This window comes from Sturnira hondurensis, unplaced genomic scaffold (assembly GCF_014824575.4).
Source record: "Sturnira hondurensis isolate 20B ecotype Veracruz unplaced genomic scaffold, ASM1482457v3 Scaffold0022566, whole genome shotgun sequence".
In the NCBI taxonomy this organism is placed as follows: domain Eukaryota; kingdom Metazoa; phylum Chordata; class Mammalia; order Chiroptera; family Phyllostomidae; genus Sturnira; species Sturnira hondurensis.
In genome coordinates, this window is record NW_028095197.1 from 9,434,633 (window position 1) to 9,456,207 (window position 21,575).

At 53.6% G+C, this 21,575-nt stretch overlaps 1 protein-coding gene across 1 annotated transcript in view; it reads left to right on the forward strand.

Moving 5' to 3' along the window:
* The first annotated feature begins 1,319 nt into the window (after positions 1 to 1,319).
* Positions 1,320 to 21,575, forward strand: part of TMOD1 (tropomodulin 1) — a 72,585-nt gene continuing 52,329 nt past the window's right edge. The window contains exons 1-2 of the mRNA XM_037035752.1: positions 1,320 to 1,431; positions 14,751 to 14,925. Coding sequence (XP_036891647.1) covers positions 14,806 to 14,925 — 120 coding nt within the window. The 5' untranslated portion in view covers positions 1,320 to 1,431; positions 14,751 to 14,805. The remainder of the gene's footprint in view (positions 1,432 to 14,750; positions 14,926 to 21,575) is intronic.

Consider the following 21,575-nt stretch of genomic DNA (forward strand, 5'->3'; position numbering starts at 1 on the left):
AGTGAGATACCAACTCATGTGCCAGAAACGGGGGGGGGGGGCGGGGCGGGGGGGGATGCATCCATTGTTGTTCATTTCAAGTGCTGTTGATGTGCGCACTTGTGCAGGAGGCTTCTAGTAAACAGTGTTTGTAGCAGCACTATTGTAATCGGTAAGCCCACAAACGACCTAAATGTCCATTAGTAAGATGGATACTTAAAACTGGTGGTTGTAATACAGTGGGAACCTCTACAGCCATGAGAGGAAACCTCAGCCACACGAAACAGCACATTAACTTCACAACATAGAGTTGAGCCAATGAAGACAAACATGGAGAGACGAGACAAGGAAATTATGCCCTTAAGAACTGAGAAAGGGATCATCTTTCCAAGGGCCCAAGCTGGCTCCTGGGCTCGCGGGCAATGTTCGTTCTTGCCTGAGTGCTGGTCGCAACAGGTGTTCTCACGGACACACATTCCTGAACCTGCTGCCGTGTTGTACGCACTTAAAGGTAGATTCCACAACAAACGCGTTTCAAATTAAAATGTCTAAATTGTTAGATCGTTTATTTTAAAATACATGGCACCTACCCCCTTGAAAAGAGTATTCTTTTACAACTTTAAGGGTTTTGTATGTAGAAATACACTTTAGTGAAAAACAGGATTTTTTTTTTTACATGAGTGTTTCTCATTAGCACCTATACCCCGGAATTAAAAAGGGCTGATATTACTTATTCCTGCTAGAAACTTCCCCATAATAATCCAAAGAGACCTTATCTTCTCTCCATACAAATATTTTTTATGAGCCATTTAAAAACTTAAAACACTTGAAGTTTGTTTGGGTTTAAGTGATTTGTTCTGGAAAACATATTATTAGCTTTTTAAGAAAGTGGGACTTCTTTCGCTCTTTCCGTCCTTATTTTGGACACCCCAGCCTCTCAGTAAGGAGACAGTGCCCCTCGTCGTTATTAAAGCTTCGGTTCCACCAGACCTCGCGGGGCTGCCGCTGGGGCGGAGGGATCCTCGCTTCCATCAGAAGCAAAGGTGCAGCAGCTGCGGGGCTGGCTGGGCTCCCTCCGAGAACCTTCCCAACGCCTCCGGGGTGAGAATAACCCGCCCACCGTTTTCCAGGTGACTCTACCAGCGCTTTCACTCCCCCCAGTGCAAGTAGGGGACCCGGGACTCGGGAGCGACCTTTCTGGGTGGCCCGGCGCGGGTGTCGCTCCCGGGCCGGGACCACGCGCCGAGCCCCGGCGCCCCCGAGTGGAGGGAGAGGGCGGCGGGCGGGGCGGGGCGCGGCGCGGTGACAGCGGGAGCCGGGCCCGCCCCTGGCTGCCGCCCCCGGAGCCCACAGCGCCCGCCTGCCCGCGGCCGCACAGGAGCTCGTCCAGCCCCAAGCTCCGCTCGCACGCCCGCGCCCGCGCCCGCGCTCGCCCCGCGGCTCCCCGGCCCGGTAAGCCCCCCGCCCAGGGGTCCCCCTCGCGCTCGCGGGGCTCCCTGCCCCCGCGCCAGGCGCCAGCCATATCTGGGCAAAATATTCAGCTGTCGCCGTCGCCGCCAAGAGGGACTGAGAGTGGCTCCCTCTATAAATAGCTGCCGCCCCGGGATGCCTCGGGGCTGAGGAGCCCGGGTGTCGGGGTCCCGAGCGCGACGCTCCGGTCCGCGTCGCCCGCGTTCGCTCCGCGCCTGTGGCTCTGGCCAGGGCGCCTCCTCTCTGGACCTCAGCGCCAGGCGGGTCTGTAACCCGGAGAGAGGAGCCCGGGTCGGGGCCTCCCCTGCGGCACTCCGCGCCCGGCTGCCCCGCGGGGGTCAGGTGGCCGCTGGTAGAGGCGGCCGCCCCTCCCGCTCCGAGAGTTCGGCGGTGGGAGTGGGGGTGTCCGTGCTTGGGCAGGCGTGGAACCGGGGTTCGGGCTGCGCCTGTTCGTGGCAGGAAAAGTTTCCCAAACTGAGGGAGATGAAGAGGTGCCAGGCGCGGTTTTTGCGCTGAGGTGGACCGGGAAGGTGCCTGGAGACAGAAGCCTCCCGGTTGTTGCCAACTCACAGGTCGGCCTTGCCAAGCCTTCTCGCTTCTCTGAGACTCAGTTTCCCCATGTGTAGGGGCGGGGTTTGTTCCCATGATGAAGCTAGGAGCCAGAGCCTTGCGAGCAGCAGGGTACGCTCTGGACCACCGGCTCGCCTCCAACTTGTTCACCGGCTCCGGGCCTGGGATACTGGGGGCACCGCTGTGCATGTCCGGAGGGGTTGCACTAACCGGAGTCTTCGGTGGTCCCTCTGACGGTGGGATCCTGGGACCTACCAGGACCCTTGGAATAGCCTGGGCCGCACCCTCACGGGAAGCGCGCCCCGCGGTGATTGTGGTATCATGCCTGGTCGCAGCATCACTTTCGCAAAGCAGCCTGTGACTCACACAGCTTTGGACCCAAAGAACTGGGCAGGGCCGGAGCCTCCAGTGCAGCAGCTCCCAGGCCTCTGCTTCTCCCAAACAGTGATTATGATGCAGCCTTCGAGGCGTGCCGGCACATCCCCTAATCCCTACCCTTTCTGCTACTACCTACCCTGCACTTGGCCTTGACCTTTGCCCTCCCACGCTCCAGAGATGATCTGGCCCAGGCTTTTCTGGGTCCCAGTCACAGAGCCAGCGCCTAGCTCAAGTTCTGGGCCCTCAGTGGAAGCACCCCCAAAATCTGCAGCTAGAATTCTCCCCGTGGTGACAGCCATTTTGTTCTCCAGAAGGGCCGCAGAGCCCCCTGCTCAAGGTCACAGGCTGCTGGGAGCGCCAGGAGGTCTGCAGTCTGTAGCAGCCTTTCTCGTGTCTTTCCTGACCCCTCCTGATGCTGAGGCAGGAGTTAGGGGTCAGTGAGCACCCACCACCGCCCCCTCTTCTTTGAGGGCCGCTGTCTGGGACATTCCCCTGCTCAGACAAGAGCACCTCATCCTGAAGTTTCGTTTTCATTTCTATTTTACTTTCTCTTATATATTTTCTCTAACGGCATCTCAAAGCCCCACACCTGGAATTAAGGGGAAATGGAGACAAATAGTAAGGTTCTCATCGATTCCAGCCACAAACAAACAGGCAGAGAGTGAGAGCGAGGAATGCTGTGACTCCGGTGAATTCTTTGACGAGCAAGCCTTTCAGTCCTTTGTTTCAGACTCTCTTGGCCTTTAAGTTCTTCCCAGTCTAAGAGGAAAGCCAGTGTCCTCTGAAAATAGCCTCCACCCACCTTATCAGGGTCTCACACCTTCTCCCTCCTCCAGGGTGGGGCTGCCTCCTACGGCCCAGCGAAAGCACACAAACGGGAGTTGGTAGGCAGCGGCAGCTCTGAGTGAAGACAGTGGGCTTTCGGGGAGGTTAGGACACCTGGCACCAGCTCCACCACCCACTTAGAGTGACCATGGGCAGGATGGTCTCTAGTAGCCCTGAATCAAAAGGGCTTGGAGTTTCCTGGAAGACTTTCTAGCATGAGAAAAGTGCAGTGCCAGGAATAAAATCTGGGGGAGCCCACTCTGTGAAGAAGAGGGAAAGAGTGGGAGGAAGTGGCTTCCCAAGAGCCAGGGTAGGAGGGAGGCTGGCAGAGCCAGTAGCTGCACCAAGACGGGGGGGGGGGGGCAGCGAGGACTGTGGAGGGGCCACCAGGACTGGCAGGGCGTCACGGGCGACATTGGCCAGGGCATTGCAGAGGATTCAAACTGGGATCTGCTGCTGCCTCACTGGGGCTAGTGAGCGCCACCCCCCTCCCCTGCCCCGCCACACTGTCTGTCTGAGCCTCAGTTTTTTCCTCTGTACTTTGGGATAATAATAGCACCCCTTTCATAGGGGTTGCTATGGGGATTAAGGGTGACGGTGCAGGGAAAAGCCTGCCGTCCTGAAATGATACTATTAGTGTTAGTGCGGGGAAGAGGCAGAAGCTAATGGGAGCTGAAGAAATGGAGACAGCCTATGACTCCAAAAGCTTGGATGAGAAGGGAAAAGAGAGGGGAGGTATCAAGGAATGGAGACAGGGCCCAGAGCTGAGGCAGGTGATCCTGGGATGAGGTGTGTGGGAAGAGGCAGAGAAGGACCAAGAGAGGGGAAGAGGGTGAAAGAGAATCTGAAGGGTGCACATGGGAAGGCTGAGGACCTTCCTTAATATCCCCCTGAGTGTCAACAGGCCCTAGAACCACATTCCTCTAGAATCAGGCTGAGCAAAGAAAGGGTAAAACGAGGCCAGTCCCGGCTCAGATTTCTGTGTCTCCCTGGCAGACTTCAGTATCTGCGGAGGAGGCTGGTGATGGGCCACAAAGGGCAGTTTGGCTCTGCCCAGGGGCCTCGTGACCTTGGCTTGCTCACTTCTGAAATGACATCATCTATCGATGACTCCTGCTGAGCCCAGCCTTAATGGCCCTTTCCAGTCAATGTTTGGATTTTCCGATCTTGCTAATGGACCAGCCGGGCTGCCAACGTTTCTAAAGAGGCCAGTTCACTTTCAGTTTAGAGCCAGGACACCAAATTGATCAATTATTTGGCTGCAAGGAGCCATTGTCTAAGTTTAGAGCCACAAACCTGTTCCTAAGGAAAAGCATGAATCAGATAGCGTAGCTCTGGGGCCATTGTCTCTCTTTTGTTTGGTTTTATAAAATTCTCCTTTGTTAATCGCACTAGGACTCGAGTCTTCATTCTTAACAGTGAAAGAATGAACTCATAGGGTCACCTAGGACGCATCTGGGAAGTTTTCTTTGATGTTAGAAGGTGCTAGGTCCTTGTCTGATCTAAAAAACTCAATTAACGCCAGCATTTCTTCTCTTCTTCTTCTTTTTTTTTTTTTGCATCCTCTTGTTTTTTCCCCAGAGAAAAACAGATTTGTGAAAGGCTGGACATGACGGTGTATGGGGAGGAAATTGGCAAGGAGAGGGAGGCCAGCTCGGCCCACGTGTCCCTGTCTTAGTTCTTCCTAAGGTCCTCAGCCCGAGCTACTAGTCACTTGGGGACTCCTAGGGCCGTGACCGCAGGGCCATTCTTGGAGACGATTCTGGTGGGTGCTGAGCCGTGGCTGATGCGCTGTTCACTCTCCTTGCCCAAGGGGACAGGGGAAGCAAAGTGCCTCTTGGCCGCACTGAGGCTCCCTTCGTGGACTTTTCTCCCCCACCCGTGCTTAAACATCCATGCCACCCTCCACCCCATTTTCTCTCCCCCCACGCTCTCACTATCCCATTCACTCCTACGGCTCCAAGTGCTCCTATAAACTGACAACACCCAAGTCCAGGGGTCCAGGCAGGACCGCTCTCCTCCTGTGACTCCTGCGGATCGGGCAACTCCAACAGCGCATCCCAAGGGCACAGCGCATCCCAAGGGCACATCACAACCAGCGGGCCCAGACTCAAGTTCGTCATCACCCAGGCCTCCTCTGGTGTCCTCCAGCCTAGTCAACAGCAGCACCATTCACCCAGGCACCAGGCCAGAACCCCCCTTCCCTTTGCCATCCCACTCATTTGGCCAGGAGTCCTGCCATTCTACCTTCCTTACTTTCTGCTCTGTTCACTCCCATCCCCACGCTCCCCACCCCGATCCATTACTTTGCTGTCTCTAGAGCTACTGTCAGAACCTCTTTAAAGTCTTTCTGCCTCATGTCTTTTCTTCTGTGCTGTTAAAAGATCTCTGAGACGTAGCCGTGACTGTGTAGTTCCTCTCCCTCGAGGGACTCCCCACTTCCTACCAGATTCCTTAGCATTGAACACGAGGGCCTTCAGAGACCTGCCCCTAAGCTGCCTCTCCAGAACCATCTCTCGGCACTCGCATGGATTCTTTGTCATAGGGCAAGCAAGCATATACACGTTGGGCCCCTCTGCCCTGGCTGTTCCTTTGGCCTGGGATGCTGTTCCCCGCCTTCCCAGAGCACAGCGAACGTGTAATTACCCTTTAAAGCAAAGGTCTCATTGCCTCACCTGTGCTCCCACAGCCCCCTGAATGGACACAGTGCAAGAAATGGCTTGGGCCTGCCTCTGGAAGGGTCAGGCCCCAGTGATATTTCCACCATCTTCTACCTTCCTTCCTTCTTTGCATTCTGGAGAAATTTAGACCCAGGCAGGGCTTTAAAGTCCAATGCCCACTTCCTGTCCAGTGTGGAACCTCCCCTGAGCACCAGATTTCCAGGCGCCTGGGTCCAGTTGCCTTTCTCAGTGCACACGGCCTGTGACTCCGTGGGCAGGGGATGAGTGCCTGGCTTGTGCCGGGGTGGGAACCCGGGTGCCCGCCACTTCCTCCATGCGAGCCCAGGGAGATTTAAAAAGTCAGACTGGCTGGCACCGTTGCATGCATTTGTTTATGGTTTTATACTGCATTCCTCTTACACCATTAAAAAAGTGTGAGATGGCTGAAAATAAACCCGCACAGGCAACTTAACTGGTAAAAACAGAAATTTGAAAGAGATAGGGCTGAAAACTTGAAAATTAGGGTCATGGGACTCTGAGAATCTGGTGGGAAGTAAGGCCACTTGCTCCAGAAACAGGAATACACCCTCCAGTTTGCACATTGTCTCGGAGGACATGCCGATCCCCTGAGGGCCGCTCAGAAGCCCAGGCTATGAATGCCCAGTACAGAACAAGGGCAGAGCCCTGCGCCATCAACCTGGCGGAAGGCGGCAACTGTGGTCGGACCTCAGACCAGCTCTGAGATGAATCGGGACAGCCAAGGGGAAGGGGAGACGAGGTGAATTGGAGGACGCTTCACGTCTGATAAAAAAGAACAATAGTTTTTCAGGAAAGAAACAGGCTTTCTCAGCCCCTGATTCTGTGAGTATCCTGTCACGATGAGACAGGATGGGCCCTTGGCGCCCTTGCTTTGGCCCCTGTACTTGCACTGATGCAGCTGAGGAGGCAGCGGGACTTTGGGGACCAATGCCTTATGCTGTTGGCTTATACTGGGGCGACAGTCCAATGAGAACCCCCAGATCTTTCTCATGGCTGCTCAGCCTATCCTATACATTGTGGGGTTGGCTTACTGTCAGGCTGGTGCCTCGTGGGACTGACCGGGACGGGTGGCAGAAAACCCAGCATCCTGAACCGCGTGGTTCTTTATCTCATTCCCTCCACACGACAGTACCCCTCCACAGTACCCCTGGAGAGGTGCCGTTGTGCCCTTACTTTATAAATGAATCCATGAGACACGACATGCCCAAGGCTGCCAAGCCAGTCGGAGCCGGGGCAGGGGTTTTAGCCCAGGTCTGCAGGACCCCGGGCCAAGCTCTCACCCATTACCAGGCCAACCTAACAGGAGGCTCATCTGCGAAGTGGAGCTAATGCCCTGCCTTGTCCCTGCTCTGAGGGAAGTAGAGGAAGAGGCGATGTTCATTTGTGGCATCGCCCCAGGGACTTCTCTGTGAGTCTGATCCTCCCAGTTTAACTGTAAGCTTCCTGGGGACTCTTTGCTTCATATCTGGTTCTCCCACAAAAGCCCACACCGCACACAGTGGGTCCTCAGTAGATGCTCACTCAGTGGCTTAGGTTGTGGAAGCTGAGATCCTGGGAGGCACAGCCTCTTGCTTGAGGTCACACAGCAAGTCCTCAGCCAGAGTCAGGACTGTGACTAGGTCCCCCGAGTCCCTCTCGCTCCTTCTGCTGTGGCACCAACAGCAGCCCCAGCCCAGGGACCAGAGAGGCCATCGGTGTGGAAGATGCTGGGGAGGAAAAGAAGCCTCTGAGGGGAGGCCAGACCGAGCCAGGCCAGGGGCTGCCGGGCTGCCGGGCGTGAGCGTGCAGGTGTGGGCGCTGTGGGTGGGCTGTAGGCTGTGCGGTTGCCCAGCGCCCTTTTCTCAGAGGGACCTTGTGCTTTGTTAAATGCTCCCTGCAGGTGCTTTCTTGAAATATTTGATTTTATCTCTGGGTTTATATTTTAAATGAAGCCTCACCGACAATGGACTAAGCACCAGGGCTCGGAGGCTTGGCCCACAGGACACCCTACCTCCTGCGGCCTCTTTGCCTCCTGGGGAGGGGTTCCTAGACTCCAGCTGCCTTACCTCCTGACACCCCAGTTCCCACCAGCCTCCCCTCCCCGCCCCGCCCCTGCCCAGCTGCCACTGGGGCCCTCTGCCCCTCATACATTCTGTTGCCAACTCTGCAGGGCCAGCCTCTCGTCCACCCCGATCCAGGCACCCAGCGTCCTAGCGCAGAGATTGCAAACGCTAGGATCCCCTGCCCCCAGGTGCTGGGGCAGCGGTCCGGTCCGTGGGAAGCAGGGACGCCTGCCCCCAACCCCCAGAGACTGCGGAGGGAGGCTGCACTCGCCAGTGAGGAGCTTGGGGTGCCCTGTGGAGAGGCCACGCTCTGAGGACTTAGCACAACTTCAGACTGTGAGGAGGGGGGAACCCCAGGCTGAAAAAACAGCATAAGCACAGCCCAGGGGACTGAAGTTTCAGGGGTTCTCGGGGGTGAGTGGTCTGGGATGGCTTCAAACCCCAGGCTGGGGAGTATGTTCTCTGTTGTAATGGGGGCCGTTGAACGTAGCTTTCAGCTCGGGAGCAACTTCGGAACTGATTTGCAGGGAGATTGTCTGGAGGCTGAGCTGAGTGTGGACAGGAAAGTTGGGGAACGGAGGCAGGGAGACTGGGAAGTGTGGTAACATGGACTTTAAAAAGGCAAGCCCCATGAAAAGGACAGATGCAAAGGGTGCGAAAGAGGTAGGGTTCTCGACACAGAAGGACAAGCAGTGTGGGATTCCACGTAGCTGAGGCCCGGAGAGTGGTCAGAAAGTAGAGCCGGGGCTGCCAGGGGCTTGGGGCCAGAGGGGGCAGTTGGTGCTTCTTGGGGACAGAGTTCCAGCCTGGGAGGTGGCTGCACAATACGAGTGCAGCTAATGCTACAGAAATTCACACTTAAAATGACTAAAATGATAAACTTTATCTTGTGTATATTTTACCACAATTTTTAAAAACTATACTATTCAAAAGCAATAAAGATAGAGATAGATAGAGAAAGAGGGAGAGAAGGGATCGATGGGCATGAGGGCCTACCAGAGCCGGGGGGCAGGGGGAAGGGGGAGTTCGGGCTGACCCCAGGTGTCTGGCCTGGGTGGCTGATGGGTGGCCGGGGTGTTGTCACCCACCCAGGTGAGGAGATAGGGGTGGTGGCAGCGATGAGGAGGGCCACGCTCTGGGTTGAGCATGGTGAGCCTGAGGGAGTCCAGGAGACATGCCCAGCAGGGAGCCTGAGCTGGAGAGAGACCATCTGAGAGTCATCAGCTTATCGCTGGCAACAGACCTGGCTCAGGAGATAAGAACCCCCAGGGGCGAGTCGAAGCGAGCAGAGGGCAGGGCCCAGGGGAACAGATGGGCCGAGAAGAATTCGCCATGAAGGAGACTGAGGAGGGCAGAAAGGACGGAGGGAAACGGGGGTGCTGAGCTCTCGCTCTTGTTTGGCTTTAAGGGGCAGAGACTCATTCAAGGTACCTGGGTGCTGGGAGGGGTGCGCCTCCTAAGGATTGGGGGAGCACAGCAGCCTCCCAGGGGGCCAGCTTGAGCCACCACAATCCCAGCCAGAGGGAGCAAGGACTCGCACTGCTGGAGACACGACTGCCTCCTAGTCTCAGCTTCCACCTGTTCGCTCACTTCACCCCCAGCTTCCCCTACCACCTGCCCCATTCTCTCCCTATGTCCCAATTATGGGTTGGGTTGTATTCCCCCAAAAGATAAACTTTTATGAATGTGACCTTACTTGGGAATAGGGTCTTTGCAGGTGATCAAGTTCAGATCAGGTCGTGAGGGCAGGCCTTACTCCAGTATGACTGGTGTCTTTATATAAAGGGGACATTTGGACACAGCCACGCACAGACCTGGGAGCCAGCCAGCTCAAGCCTAAGAGCGCCAGGGCGAGGAGACAGGCAGGGAGCAGAGTCGCCCTCTGAGCTTTCAGAAGGAACCGAGCCTGCCAATGCTGAGATTTTGAACTTCTAGCCTCCAGAACTGAGAGACATAAATTTCTATCATTGAAGCCCCCTAGCTTGTGGTACTTGGTGAGGACAGCCCCACACAACTAATGCACATGCCAAAAAATAAAAGAGCTCATATTCACCCAACTCATCCTTTTCTCTTGTCACCTCAGAGGCCACCTCAGAGGTCACAGACTGAAATTGGGCACCTGTTCTGCCCAATCTGCTGGGGGGACGGTGAGGGTACAGAGTGTGGCTGCCTCTCAGAGGTCCCCTTGAAGGAGGGCGGGGGAGACAGCCCCCTCAGAAGGAACAGGGAACCTGCCAGGAAGACGGGTGCAGACTTCCACGCTGGGGGCTCGAGGCACATCCTTTTAGCCAACGAGTCGTCCAGAAGAGAAGAGACAAAGACTGGAGGAGACGGGGTGAAGAAGCAGCACTGTACATCGGTCTGTCTCTGCCAGCATGAAGTCGTTTGCTGTGGCTGAAATAAGAAGATGGTATAAGTGGAAAACATTCATTTGAACTTGTGACTCAACTCCTCCTGACCCCCGGCAGTGTGCTCCATAAATCAAGAAGCCACTCCGGCCCCTCCTCCCCAGCCGTTCCCACAGGGGCGGGTCCTGAGGCGCCTTAGCCAAAGTGACAGGCACCCCTTGGTGAGAGATTTAAAGGCATATTTGATACTCCAAGAAGCTTCCTGAGGGATGGCCTCAGCCCTTGACCCATTAATTTTTACTGCTTAACCTGCCTAGTTTTATTTCCTGGCACAGCTTGTAATTTTTTTTTTTCATATTTAGCAGCAGCAGCAGCTTCAGGCTACTGAGAAGCAGGGTGGACAGATGTGCTTAGTGTAATATACACCGTGGCTCTGAAAGACTTAGGTTTTTAAATGTGTTTTAAATTTGTTGAGCTGCCCTTTATTCTTCTCACCAGCTCTTACTTGGGTCCCGGTTTAGAAACCAGGCACAGAGTAGCTGCTTTTGGTTGCCGTGTGGGGAGCCCTGGGAGCTTCATCACCCCCTCCCGCCCGGCCCCTCCCCCATCTGGGCCTCCCAGCCCTCCCAGACCCAGTCGCACTTTCCATTTTAAAGGGGGTGAGGGCAGAAGAAAGGATCCAAGAAAGGAAGGGACTTGCCCAAAGTTCCAAGGACACTAGACGAAAACCTCAATGGGCCCACTCCCCGGGAGAACGTCCACTGGTCACAGGGCCAGGCATGGGGACATGCGGACCAGGAAGAAGCAGTCTGCCTGAGGGAAAGGTGTGTGTGGGGGGGGAGCAGGGCTGGGACAGGTGGCAGCCCCAGCAGCAGCCCCGTAATGAGGGCTCTCATTTGTGCGCCTGCGCCAACCGTGCACCAGCCCCTGGCAGTGCACCTTGTTCGCTCGTTGCCACTGGATCCTCACGGCACACCCCGCCCCCAACTGTGTAGTTGACAAAACCCCATCCAGTGATTTTCAACTTTTCACTCCAGCAGCTGGATCCTGTCTTCGAGGGACTCTTAACATGAAACCCCAAATAAACAAGTGAGGTCAAACCGGAGCAAGTCCCCCTTCCATTATCCTCATCTTCTTAACCCTCCTCCCAACAAGGGCCGTAGAGGGGCTTCCTCTTCTGATCGCCTTCTGCACAGTTTAAAGACCATGCTCATGATCCAGTTCTTGGAAGCTCCCAAGAGGCCTAGGCGACAGGCAGAATTGCCCAGTCCATCTCTGCTCATTTCAGAGGAGCAAACAGACGCCCAGAGGAGGAAGCCCTGGGGGGGTCACCCCACAGCTTGCACTCCAGCCGGAGGCCGAGGGATCTCAGGCCGGTGTCCATCTGTCCGTGACAGCTTGTTCATTAGGGAGCAGAGGCCTTTCCCTCACAGCTACAACACACCGTCTCTTCCAAGCCGTATTTTAGGGCCGAGCGTGAAGTGGGCTCTGATGACGGGGTTTTCACCTCCCTCCCACCCGGTTTCTCTTCCCCACCTCCAGTTGCCCCGAGTCACCCAGCTCAGGAGGAGACTGTTGCTTCAGAGAGCCCATCCCTGGGAGCCAAGTGGATGGGTGTGGCTGAGCCCTGCAGTTTACCTTAGGAGTTCTGGGTCCCGCTCAGCTTATTTAATGTCATGCCTCATCACTCTGTGATATTTGCAGGACACTTGACTTTGGAAATCCTCTGAAATAGGCCCTGGCTGCTGTGGCTCAGTCGGTTGAGCGTTGTCCTGCACACTGAAAGGTCCCAGGTTCAATTCCCAGTCGGGGCACAGGCCTGCGTTGTGGGTTTGGTCCCCAGGTGAGGTGTGTGCAAGAGGTGGCATATCGATGTTTCTCTCCCTCTCTTCCCCTCTCTAGAATCAATAAAAGAAACAAATTAAATTCTCTGAAATCAGATTTTTTAGTTCAATAGCACCTTTGAGTGTGTAAGTGAACTATGAACTTTCTCGGGTGTGCTAAGAGAGAGACTTGATCCTCAGGAAACTTAATGATTGCACCCCACAGGGCGGCCTCTCTGGAGGTGGCCCTGCCACCCAGCCCTGTCCCTTTGGTGGACCCCACAGTTGCCACCTGCTTCCCCCTTCCTGCTCTCTCCCAGTTCCTCTTCTCCAGGCTGGCTTTGACATGGATCCCTTTCTCCCCTGCCCCCTCTTCTTGGTTCATCCCCCTTCTGGGGCCTGTCCGTGCCTTTTTCCTAAGGCTTTTAGTGCAGATCGTCTAGGGAAAGACTCAGCTGGCGAAGGCAACAAGCAGGGGGAACTCCCAGGGTAGCAAACCTGTTCTCGCAGGTCCTGTCCCTGTGTCCCTTCTTGGGCGAGTCTGAGTGGCCCCGTCTTGTGACCCAGAGGTGAGTAGAAGGCTGTTTTCCCAACATTGTTTCCTGAGAGTCCCATTCCAGGAACAGTTTCTCAGAGATGTGGTTTCATGGTCAACAGGACGGGGACATTCTGCATGTCAGCTGTCCCTCTTGGGGACATCTGTGTGTGGGAGCAGCACCAGCAGCTCCGAGAAGCCCTGCAGTCCAGGGTCCTGTGAACCCTCGTGTGGCCCAAACCCTGCTGGAGCACCCAAAACGTGTTTCGCAGCTCGTCTAAGAGACACTGGTTGGGAGGTTCTGGAAGATTCTCAGCCCTTGACTGGGGTTTCTTTTGGCCCTGGATGGAGGCGTCTCCTGGCTCCATGCAGGAAAAGCCAAATGAGGCTGTTCTCTGAGAGCCTTCAGGAGGGCTTTTTCTGTCGATACCAGAGCATTGTCATGGCTGGTGCTTTCTTTGGAAGTAAATGGAAATGAATTAATTGGGGGGGCCCGTTTATGGTCTGAACGTTCCATTTTGGGGTCTCGTCACAGGACGACGTCGGGCCAAGACGAGCCATTCTTCGAGGAAAAGAAGGCACTGGGGTGTTCTGGGTTTGGGAAGCAGGTTCTTTCTTAGCAAGCCAGCTGTCATGTGCTCGAACTTCTACAGAAATGCCCATACATGCTCAAACTTATGTTAATGACGTACCTCTGCTTCCTGTACTAGAGGCTTTTTCTGGTAGCTTAGTGAACTTCCATTTTAGTTTTTCATTACTTTAATGGTTTTTGAATTAACCCTTTTGATTGATTAGTTGGTTGTCTTTCCTGTTGTTTCTCTCTACCCTGGAAAATTCCATCAGTCATTTCACAGATGAGCCATGGGTTTGTTTATGTGTTTGCATGATGGGGAGGGGGGGGTGTCTGAAAACATATACTGTTGTGAAGAAGGTGATGCTGATTGTGTGAGTTTGCCATAACAAAGTATCCCAGACAGAGCAGCTTAAACAATAGAAATCTATTGTCTCAAAGTTCTAGAGGCTAGAAGTTCAAGATAAAGGTATCAGCAGGGTTGGTTCCTTCTAAGGGCGGTGAGGATCTGTCCCAGCCTCTCCCCCAGATTCTGGCAGTTTGCTGGCAATCTTCAGTGTTCCTCGGCTTGTGGAAGCATCACCCCGATCCCCGCCGTGGTCATCCCCACGTGGTATTCTTCCTGCACCCATGTCTGTCCAAACTTCCTCTTTTCATGAGGATACCAGTCCTGTCAGATCAGGGGCCCATCCTTCTCCACTGTGACCTCGTCTAAACTTAGCTAATGATATCTGCAAGGACCCTATTTCCAAGTAGTGTCCCATTCTTATTTGCAGTGTGGTACTGGGCCCCTGGGAGTTAGACCTTTAAACGTGATTTTGGAGGAGACCCAATTCTGTACAGCATCCCACAGCATCCAAGGAAAGCCGGAGGGGCTGCCTCACCTTTCAACCGTCAGCTTCCAAAAGGAAGCCGATGGCCCTGCTCCCTGTAGGTTGAAGGTCACGTGGGAGCAGGCCCCAACACAGAGGGACCAGCAGCTTCTACAGCAAGCTGACGTTCCTCTCCAAGTGGAGCAGGGCCCGGAGTCCCCTAAGGCTGTCTGACTGGGCCAACACTGGCAGGTAGAGAACTGGAATTGGGCTCATTTCAGTGAAAACCTTCCCGCTGTGTGTGCAGCTCTGGGCTGGGCCCTGAGAGAGTGGGGTGAAGTGAACCCAGACCCTGCCGTGCGGAAGCCGAGGGCGGCAGATGTGCCAGCCGTGTGGACCCAGGGCCGTTTCAGGGTGAGCTTGGCTTAGTGAGGCGGCACTAGAGCTTCACAGAGGAGGTTAATCACCCGTTGCTCATATTTAATGGCTGTGCCAATACCATCAGTTATGATTCATTAAATCACATGCCCTCGGTTTTACTGTGGCATCAGTCCAATTTAGGACAGTATTCCACTGTAGTGATCGCTATGCTGACAATTCATAAAACACGCTCAGGCCGCCATGTGGATGGCGAGCCTTTATTTCCTCCGAGAACAAATCGAAAAGCAGTCTTCCTAAGATCTTTCTCTGTCTGGTAGGTCTTAGGTCAGCACCGAAACTCAGAAGGCAAAGGCAAGTTCTTCGACAGACGAGATGTCGTACAGACGAGAACTGGAGAAATACCGCGACCTGGATGAGGACGAAATCCTCGGAGCCCTGACGGAGGAAGAGCTCAGGACTCTGGAGAATGAGCTGGATGAGCTGGACCCTGACGTGAGTAGGCACTAAGGGGGACCATGCTGTCACAGGTACGGGGACATCAACCATGTCCGCCTGGGGAAGGGACAGGTGCAGACTTCCCGAAGCTACCACTTCCACTTTCTTCTGTGGCTTTCACATTGGAGTGACATCGCCTTTCCAGGGGTGTGTGTGTGAGTGTGTGAGTGTGTGTGTGTGAGATGTATTCGCCAGGGCTCTCTAACAGAACCAACGGGATGTGTATACATACAGAAAGAGATTTATTGTGAGAAATTGGCTCACATGATTATGGAGGCTGACAAGTCCTGAGGTCTGCAGTTGACAGGCTGGGAGACACTGTCACCTGGAGGGTGGATGGTGTCGTTTTAGTCCAAAGGCTGGCAGGCTTGAGACCCAGAGGGAAAAAAATCAATACATCTTATATTACATGATAAAAGAATAAGAGGGGGAAAAAACAAAGATGTTTGATCTGAAAATGTATTCATAACACAGTGAAAAGGAAAGACTCATGATCATCGTAGTCCTTGTTTCTCGAACGGGCCACGTGGGTATAGCTGGTCGTTACGTGGACCTTTTCCCACTACCTATTCTCTACTCCCTTTGCCTTCGGCAACCACCTACCTGTTGTGGTCCTTGCCTGGCTGGTTGCCCAGACCTTCATTCCCGAAGGACCTGGACCATCAGTGGCCCTGCCCAGACTGGGTTGTTGGAGGCTTTCATTGACTTTAGTCTCGGGGCACAGTGATACTAAGAATGCCCTAAGCCCCCTCCTATTGCACACGGATGTTTCCTTACCTCCAGTTTCCCGTGGTTCTTAGGATCAGTCTCCCCAGCCAACACAGAAACTCCTTCTCTGCCTATTGTTCAGAGCTATGAGGAGCCTCAAGTGGCCAGGCCTGGGTCTTAACTTCCAGTCCAATGGAATCATTGTCGTGTCTCTTGGAGGAAGCATTTTTCTCTTTGGACTAAGACCCCCCACCATAGGCCAGCAAAGCGTAAGGTCACAGGAACAGGAAGCAAAACGTATGCCAGTGAGTCGCTAGGGGTATTAATGAGTAGTGCCCCCCCCCATCTCTACTCTTGATTCCTGGACCCTTGAGTCCCGGCTGGACCCTGTATGGACACTGATTCAGAGCATGCGCAGACTCCCAGGAACCCTGCAAGGTATTGCCTGCTAGCTCGCTCCACCCCTGAGTCTGCAAAAGCCCGCTCCACCGTTTCACCCAGGCAGCTGCTTCAGGACGCTGGGGAAAAATGTGTCGCAGGGTGAGTTCACTAAGAGACAGAGGACTTAGAAGAGTCTCTTTCACTGTGTGGTGTTTTTATCATTGCATTCCATAGCTGGCACGCTTAAGAAGTGTGTCTAATGCTCAGAATTCACCTCTGCTGCCAGGACCACAGCCTCAGAAGGCGGGAAGATCCCCGGTCACCCCTGGGGTTTGCTCAGCCCCGTGGAGCCTTGAGCAGGGTTGGGGACTCCCAGGTGGCCTGCTAGACAGGTCCCACACCTCGGTCTCAGGTGTGCAGGACAGCACCCAGGAAGGAGAAGGTGGGTAAAGAATGTTACTGAATTCAGTGAATTTTCCGTGTGGTGTATTTTTAAATTAAATAATGGAACATTTCATCTTTTTTTAAAAAACTTGTCATTGCTCAGCTCTAGTTCAACAGGGATCTGTGAAAAGAGAACACTTCTATCAGGTTGGCTCAAAAGCCCATCACATTTTTTCCTGTAAAATAAAAGTGACACATTTTTCATCCTCACCAATAACTTTTTTGATTTGGACATTGTGAGTATGTCAGCTATCTCCTGCTATTGGCTTCTAGTGGGTAGAGGCCAGGGGTGCTGCTAAGCATCTTCCAGTGCATAAGGCAGCCCCACAGCAAAGAATTTTTTGGCTGTGTCAGTAGTACCAAGAAACTTCGCAAACTTCTTTAAAAAAATTTATTTTTAGGGAGAGGGCAAAAGAGGGAGAAAGGGAGAGAAACATTGATGGCAACCAATGATTGGGCACCACTGATTGGTTCCTTCTCGCATGCCCCCAACTGGGGACCTGGCCCACAACCCAGGCATGTGCCCTGACTGGGACTCAAACTGGTGACCTTTTGGTTCGCAGGCTGGCACTCAGTCCACTGAGCCACACCAGCCAGGGTGAACCTTCACGAACATCTGATATGTTGAATCAGTCACATCACCTTCTCCACACACTACACAAATCTTGTTTTGCATTTCAGTTACATTTTTTACCTTTCTTGAAATAATAAAGCATAATGTTCCAAAAATGTTGCATATACTCTTATATCTTCAATATTAAAATGACAGCATGGAAATTCACCAATTTTGACAAGTTTTTTAAAATGCACGCTGACGTGACAGCTGTCATAATACAATTTAACAAAATTGTTTCGAATGAAGTTGAAGACAAGGACTACTAGAGCCATTTTACAGAAAAAACTAAACGAACTTTTGGTTATCCCAATATACTACTTCTCTAACCCTCAAGTAATCACAGCTGGCCTAGAGGCGGCGTAGGTTAGCAGGGAAAATGCAGGACTAGAGGTTAGATGTCCCATCCCAACCCTGGCCCTGTCTCTTACACCCATCATGGCCTTGAACCAGTTGCTGCCCCTGTCTGGGCCTTAGTGTCTCCAGGGCCAAGCTGCCATGAGCTTATAATCTGGTTTTATCTCCAGATTTGTTACGTGGCTTCTTTCTAGGTAACCCAAAATCCTTGTCTAGGGGCCCCAGGTCCTAGGTCCTATAGAATGGCAAGCTCCTCCAGTGGCACGCTGTCAGCTTGCTGTCCACCGCTCCCCCTGCCCAACTGTGAGGGGCAGTTCCCCATGGGGTTGCTCCAGGTGCTGAGAAGGCAGCCTCCGTGGGAGAGCCTTGGGCCCTTCCTCTTCCTCTGCACCACGGCTCCTCCCTCTTAGCCACGCTGCATCAAAAACTAGCCACGTGGGCAAGAAACAATTAAGTTCCCAGCTGTATTGCTATGAAATTATTCTGTTCCAACAATTCGATGCTAGATTGCTGCTGCAAGAACAAACAGCTTTAAAAAGTGAGAACAAAGGAAGGATGTGCTCCCTGGAATGAACTCGGTGAAGTGGCTCAGTTACCTGCCAAGTGCCAGGCCCTGTGCTGGCCGCCGACAGGGGAGCCTGGGGGGATTGGGTCCTGAAGGCGCTCATTCCAGTGGGCAGCAGATGTGTTGTTAACTGTGTTCTGAAGCAGAGCAGGTGGGAGCTCAGGGAGAGGGTTAATTCTTACTGGTGGGAGGCTTCCCAGAACAGGTGATACTGGAACTGGGCCCTGGACTTTTCTAAGTCAAGAATAAAACAAAGAACTCTAGGCCAAGTGAAGGCCAGGAGCAAAGGGCCTTGTACAGAAGGTGGTGGGGAACAGGGAGTCTCAGTGTGGTTTCTGTGGAGGGTGAGATGAGCCTGGAGCCGGTTGGGCTAGATGGAGTGGGTTACTGAAGAGTTCGGGTTTTCTCAGGGGGCCTGGGGAAGCCTGGGGGCAGTGGTTTGCTGGGCTAGCATGCTGTCTTAGGCCACAGGGACTGGCAGAGGTGAGGGACTGGCACAGGTGCTGGGGGGCGGGGCAGGGAGAAGGGGCTCCATGGGAGCCCCTGTGGTCCTGCCCAGCCTGTGGTGGGAGAGTTCTTTTATGATGATAAGAAAGGGCTCCCGCCCCTCCCCACATCCCTCCCAACATGTCACAGAGTTCCCAGGGGGAAGGGCAGACCCCCAGGGCCCCTCCAGGCCTGCTGCCTCTGGCCTTCGGGACTGTTGGCCTTGCCCTGAGCCGGCTGGAGGGGGATGAGGTTAGATCGGGCTGTGACTGCAAACTGAGCAGATGATGACAGAAGCAGAGGGGGCACCAGACCTGGGAGTGGGGAGGGGCAGGTGGAGGAGCCCCCTCAGAACCCGGGGTAAGGCCCCCAAAGACTGCTTGATTTCCAGCTGGGAGTTCCGTTTCACTTCTAAACTGGCAAAGAGCTCCCGCAGTGCCCCCACCCCAAACATCAGGCATCCTGGCCCCAGCAGCAGTTCCCAGGGCGTCTGTGCCTCTCACACAGCCAGTTCCCCTGAACCCTTCCCCAGGGGGGTCAGCAGGAAGGGATGCCTGTATCCACTGAAGGAATGGAGAGCCAGGGGCTCTGAGAGCCAACAACGTGCCCAGTGTTGCAGGACCAGGCATGAACACTCAGATTTCTAATAGGCTCCCAAGTGCCTGCGCCTCTGGTGCTGGAGGAAGGAAGGTAACCGTGTACTCAGGTTGGGGAGCAGCGCTGGGCAACCTGAGACGTGCGCTTCTCACACCACTGTGGTTTCGAAACTAACATTTTCAAAGACCCCTTTCTCTCTAAGTTCAAGGAAAAAGAAAAGAGAAATCAGAGAGCGGATAGGAGATAACAGAGGCTAGTGGGATTTTTTTCTTTTGTCCCAGCCACACAACTGGCCCCTTCACTGAGATGTCTCTGTTACCTGATTTGCAAGTCAGTATGTAAGTTTTGAAAAGATCGAGGGGGCCTCCCACTTTCAGAGAGCACAAACATTCCAGCTCACTTTTCACCGGCCCTTGGCCTGTGTTCCGCAATCCCAGCACAGTGAGAGGCCGAAGGTATGCAGACGGTGAGAGGCTTCGGAGCCGGAGCCGGCTGGCCTGGGCAGGGCACAGGGACCAGCGGGTGTCCGATCTCCGACCTGCAGAGCAGGATCTGAGCCCAGGGAGGAGGCAGCTCCAGGTCACAGGCCAAACAGAACCGGACCAGAACCCCCGTCCAGTGTCCTCTCTGTTACACTCTAGGAGTCCATATCCTCCGGTTTTAATTTTTGTTTCACGGGCACTTATATGGTACTTCCCAAGAGTTCACACCTTAGCCACAGCACTGTAGTGCTTCATGGCGGTCTCCAGGAACAGTTGGAGCCACAGATGTGCCCTGGTTCTGAAGTTGGGGAGGGTGCTGTGTGTGAAATCCTCTTGCTCTCTCCCTGGAAACAAGCTGAGCTGCAGGTGTTCATGTTCACTCCTGGCTTTGTTCCCAACTTGGGCACCTGCTATTCCCTCTGTGGGTCTGCTTCCCTGTCTGCAAGGGGGACTCAGACCACTGAGATGCCCTTGGCGGCCCCTCTGGCTCTCGGCACCCATGCTTTTTTCTTTAAAAATGTAGGTACAATTGGCATGTAACATTGTATTAGTTTTAGGTGTACAACATAATGATTTGATACTGATACATATTACAAAACAATCATTGTTAAGTAGACAGTAAGTCTAATTAACATTTAAAACATTTTTCATATTGCCATACTATGTTGCATTAGTTCCAGGTGTACATCATGGTGACTGGACGTGTATATAACTTATGAAGTCATCACTTTGCTAAGCCCTGGTGATTTGTTTCATGGATTCAGCTCCCACTGCAGGGGGTTAGGTTTTCAGTGATGCAACTGTTAAACCCCAGGGTCACATGACAGAGCCGAGTACTCCAGCTGGAGAGCTGCGATGTGTGCAGCAGAGGACTCCAGACTTGAAAGAAAAAAAAAAATCCCCAAAACTTTCTCCCTCTCTGCGGCCTGGAAAAACTCGAGCTTATCATGAGATTGTTGCACTTGGACTCCCGAGGGAGAGGAATGCTCCATGTGCTAAAAGTATCCGCTGCTGACTGATTCCCCAAGAGGATCTGCCCTTTCTCCTCTCTCCGGAGTTAAGTGGATGCTGCTCTGAAGCTGAGCCAGCTCCTCGGTTCAGATTGCCTTTGCCCTGGGCAGCGGGGAAAACGGCCATGGGCAGAGGCAGCTAGCGTGGCTAGTCACCCTGACTTACAGGGAGCAGTATTCGAGATCTGATAGGATCGGTGGGTAGTTAACATTTCCTGAGCATGCTGTGGGCAAAACCCTGCGTGGATTATCTCACGTAATCCTCTGAGAGGTTTGGTTATCGCCCCTTTCTAAATATGGGGACACCGAGGCTCAGAAAGATGAGGTAACCTGCCCAGGATGCAACACGGTAGTGCTGGGATTCCAGACTGGACAGCCAGGACTCAGGGGCTGTGCCGTCAGCCACTGCCCCTCCCCCACCCCCATGCACACGTGTGGGACAGGCCTGGAAGGGAATGGTACGGGATTATCAGCAACTCGTACTTTTCAATTCGATTTCCTTTGAAGTTGTTATTTTTACTATAAATACTACTCTTAAAAAAAGATAGAAACCACCAACACAAATAATTTAACTATAAATATTACTTGTCAATGAGGCTTTGGGGAAAAGGAAGAATATTTTTCAAAGCATTTCAAGAAAGAGATCAAAATATTTGCAGGAGAAATGGTAGAGAGAATCCCAACCTCGTGAAGAAACTGGGTCCTAGGAGTTGACTCTGAAGTCGGCCATTAGGGACTTGTGACGCATTATAACCACAGAAACAACAACGGAAAACAACTGGCCCCCTGCAAAGCCTGAAACAACAACAACAACTCTTATTCCCTCTTGCGGTCTTCTTACAGGCCTGGGCTGTTTTATGGGGATCATCTCCTAAAACTTCTGCAAGGAGCCTGTGAGCCCGCTCCTCACAGGTTGGGGTTAGTTCCCCTTCCAAGACGAGGAGATGGATGCCCAGAGTTACACAGCTAGTGAGTGACAGACCAGGTTCTGGCAGACGTGCCTT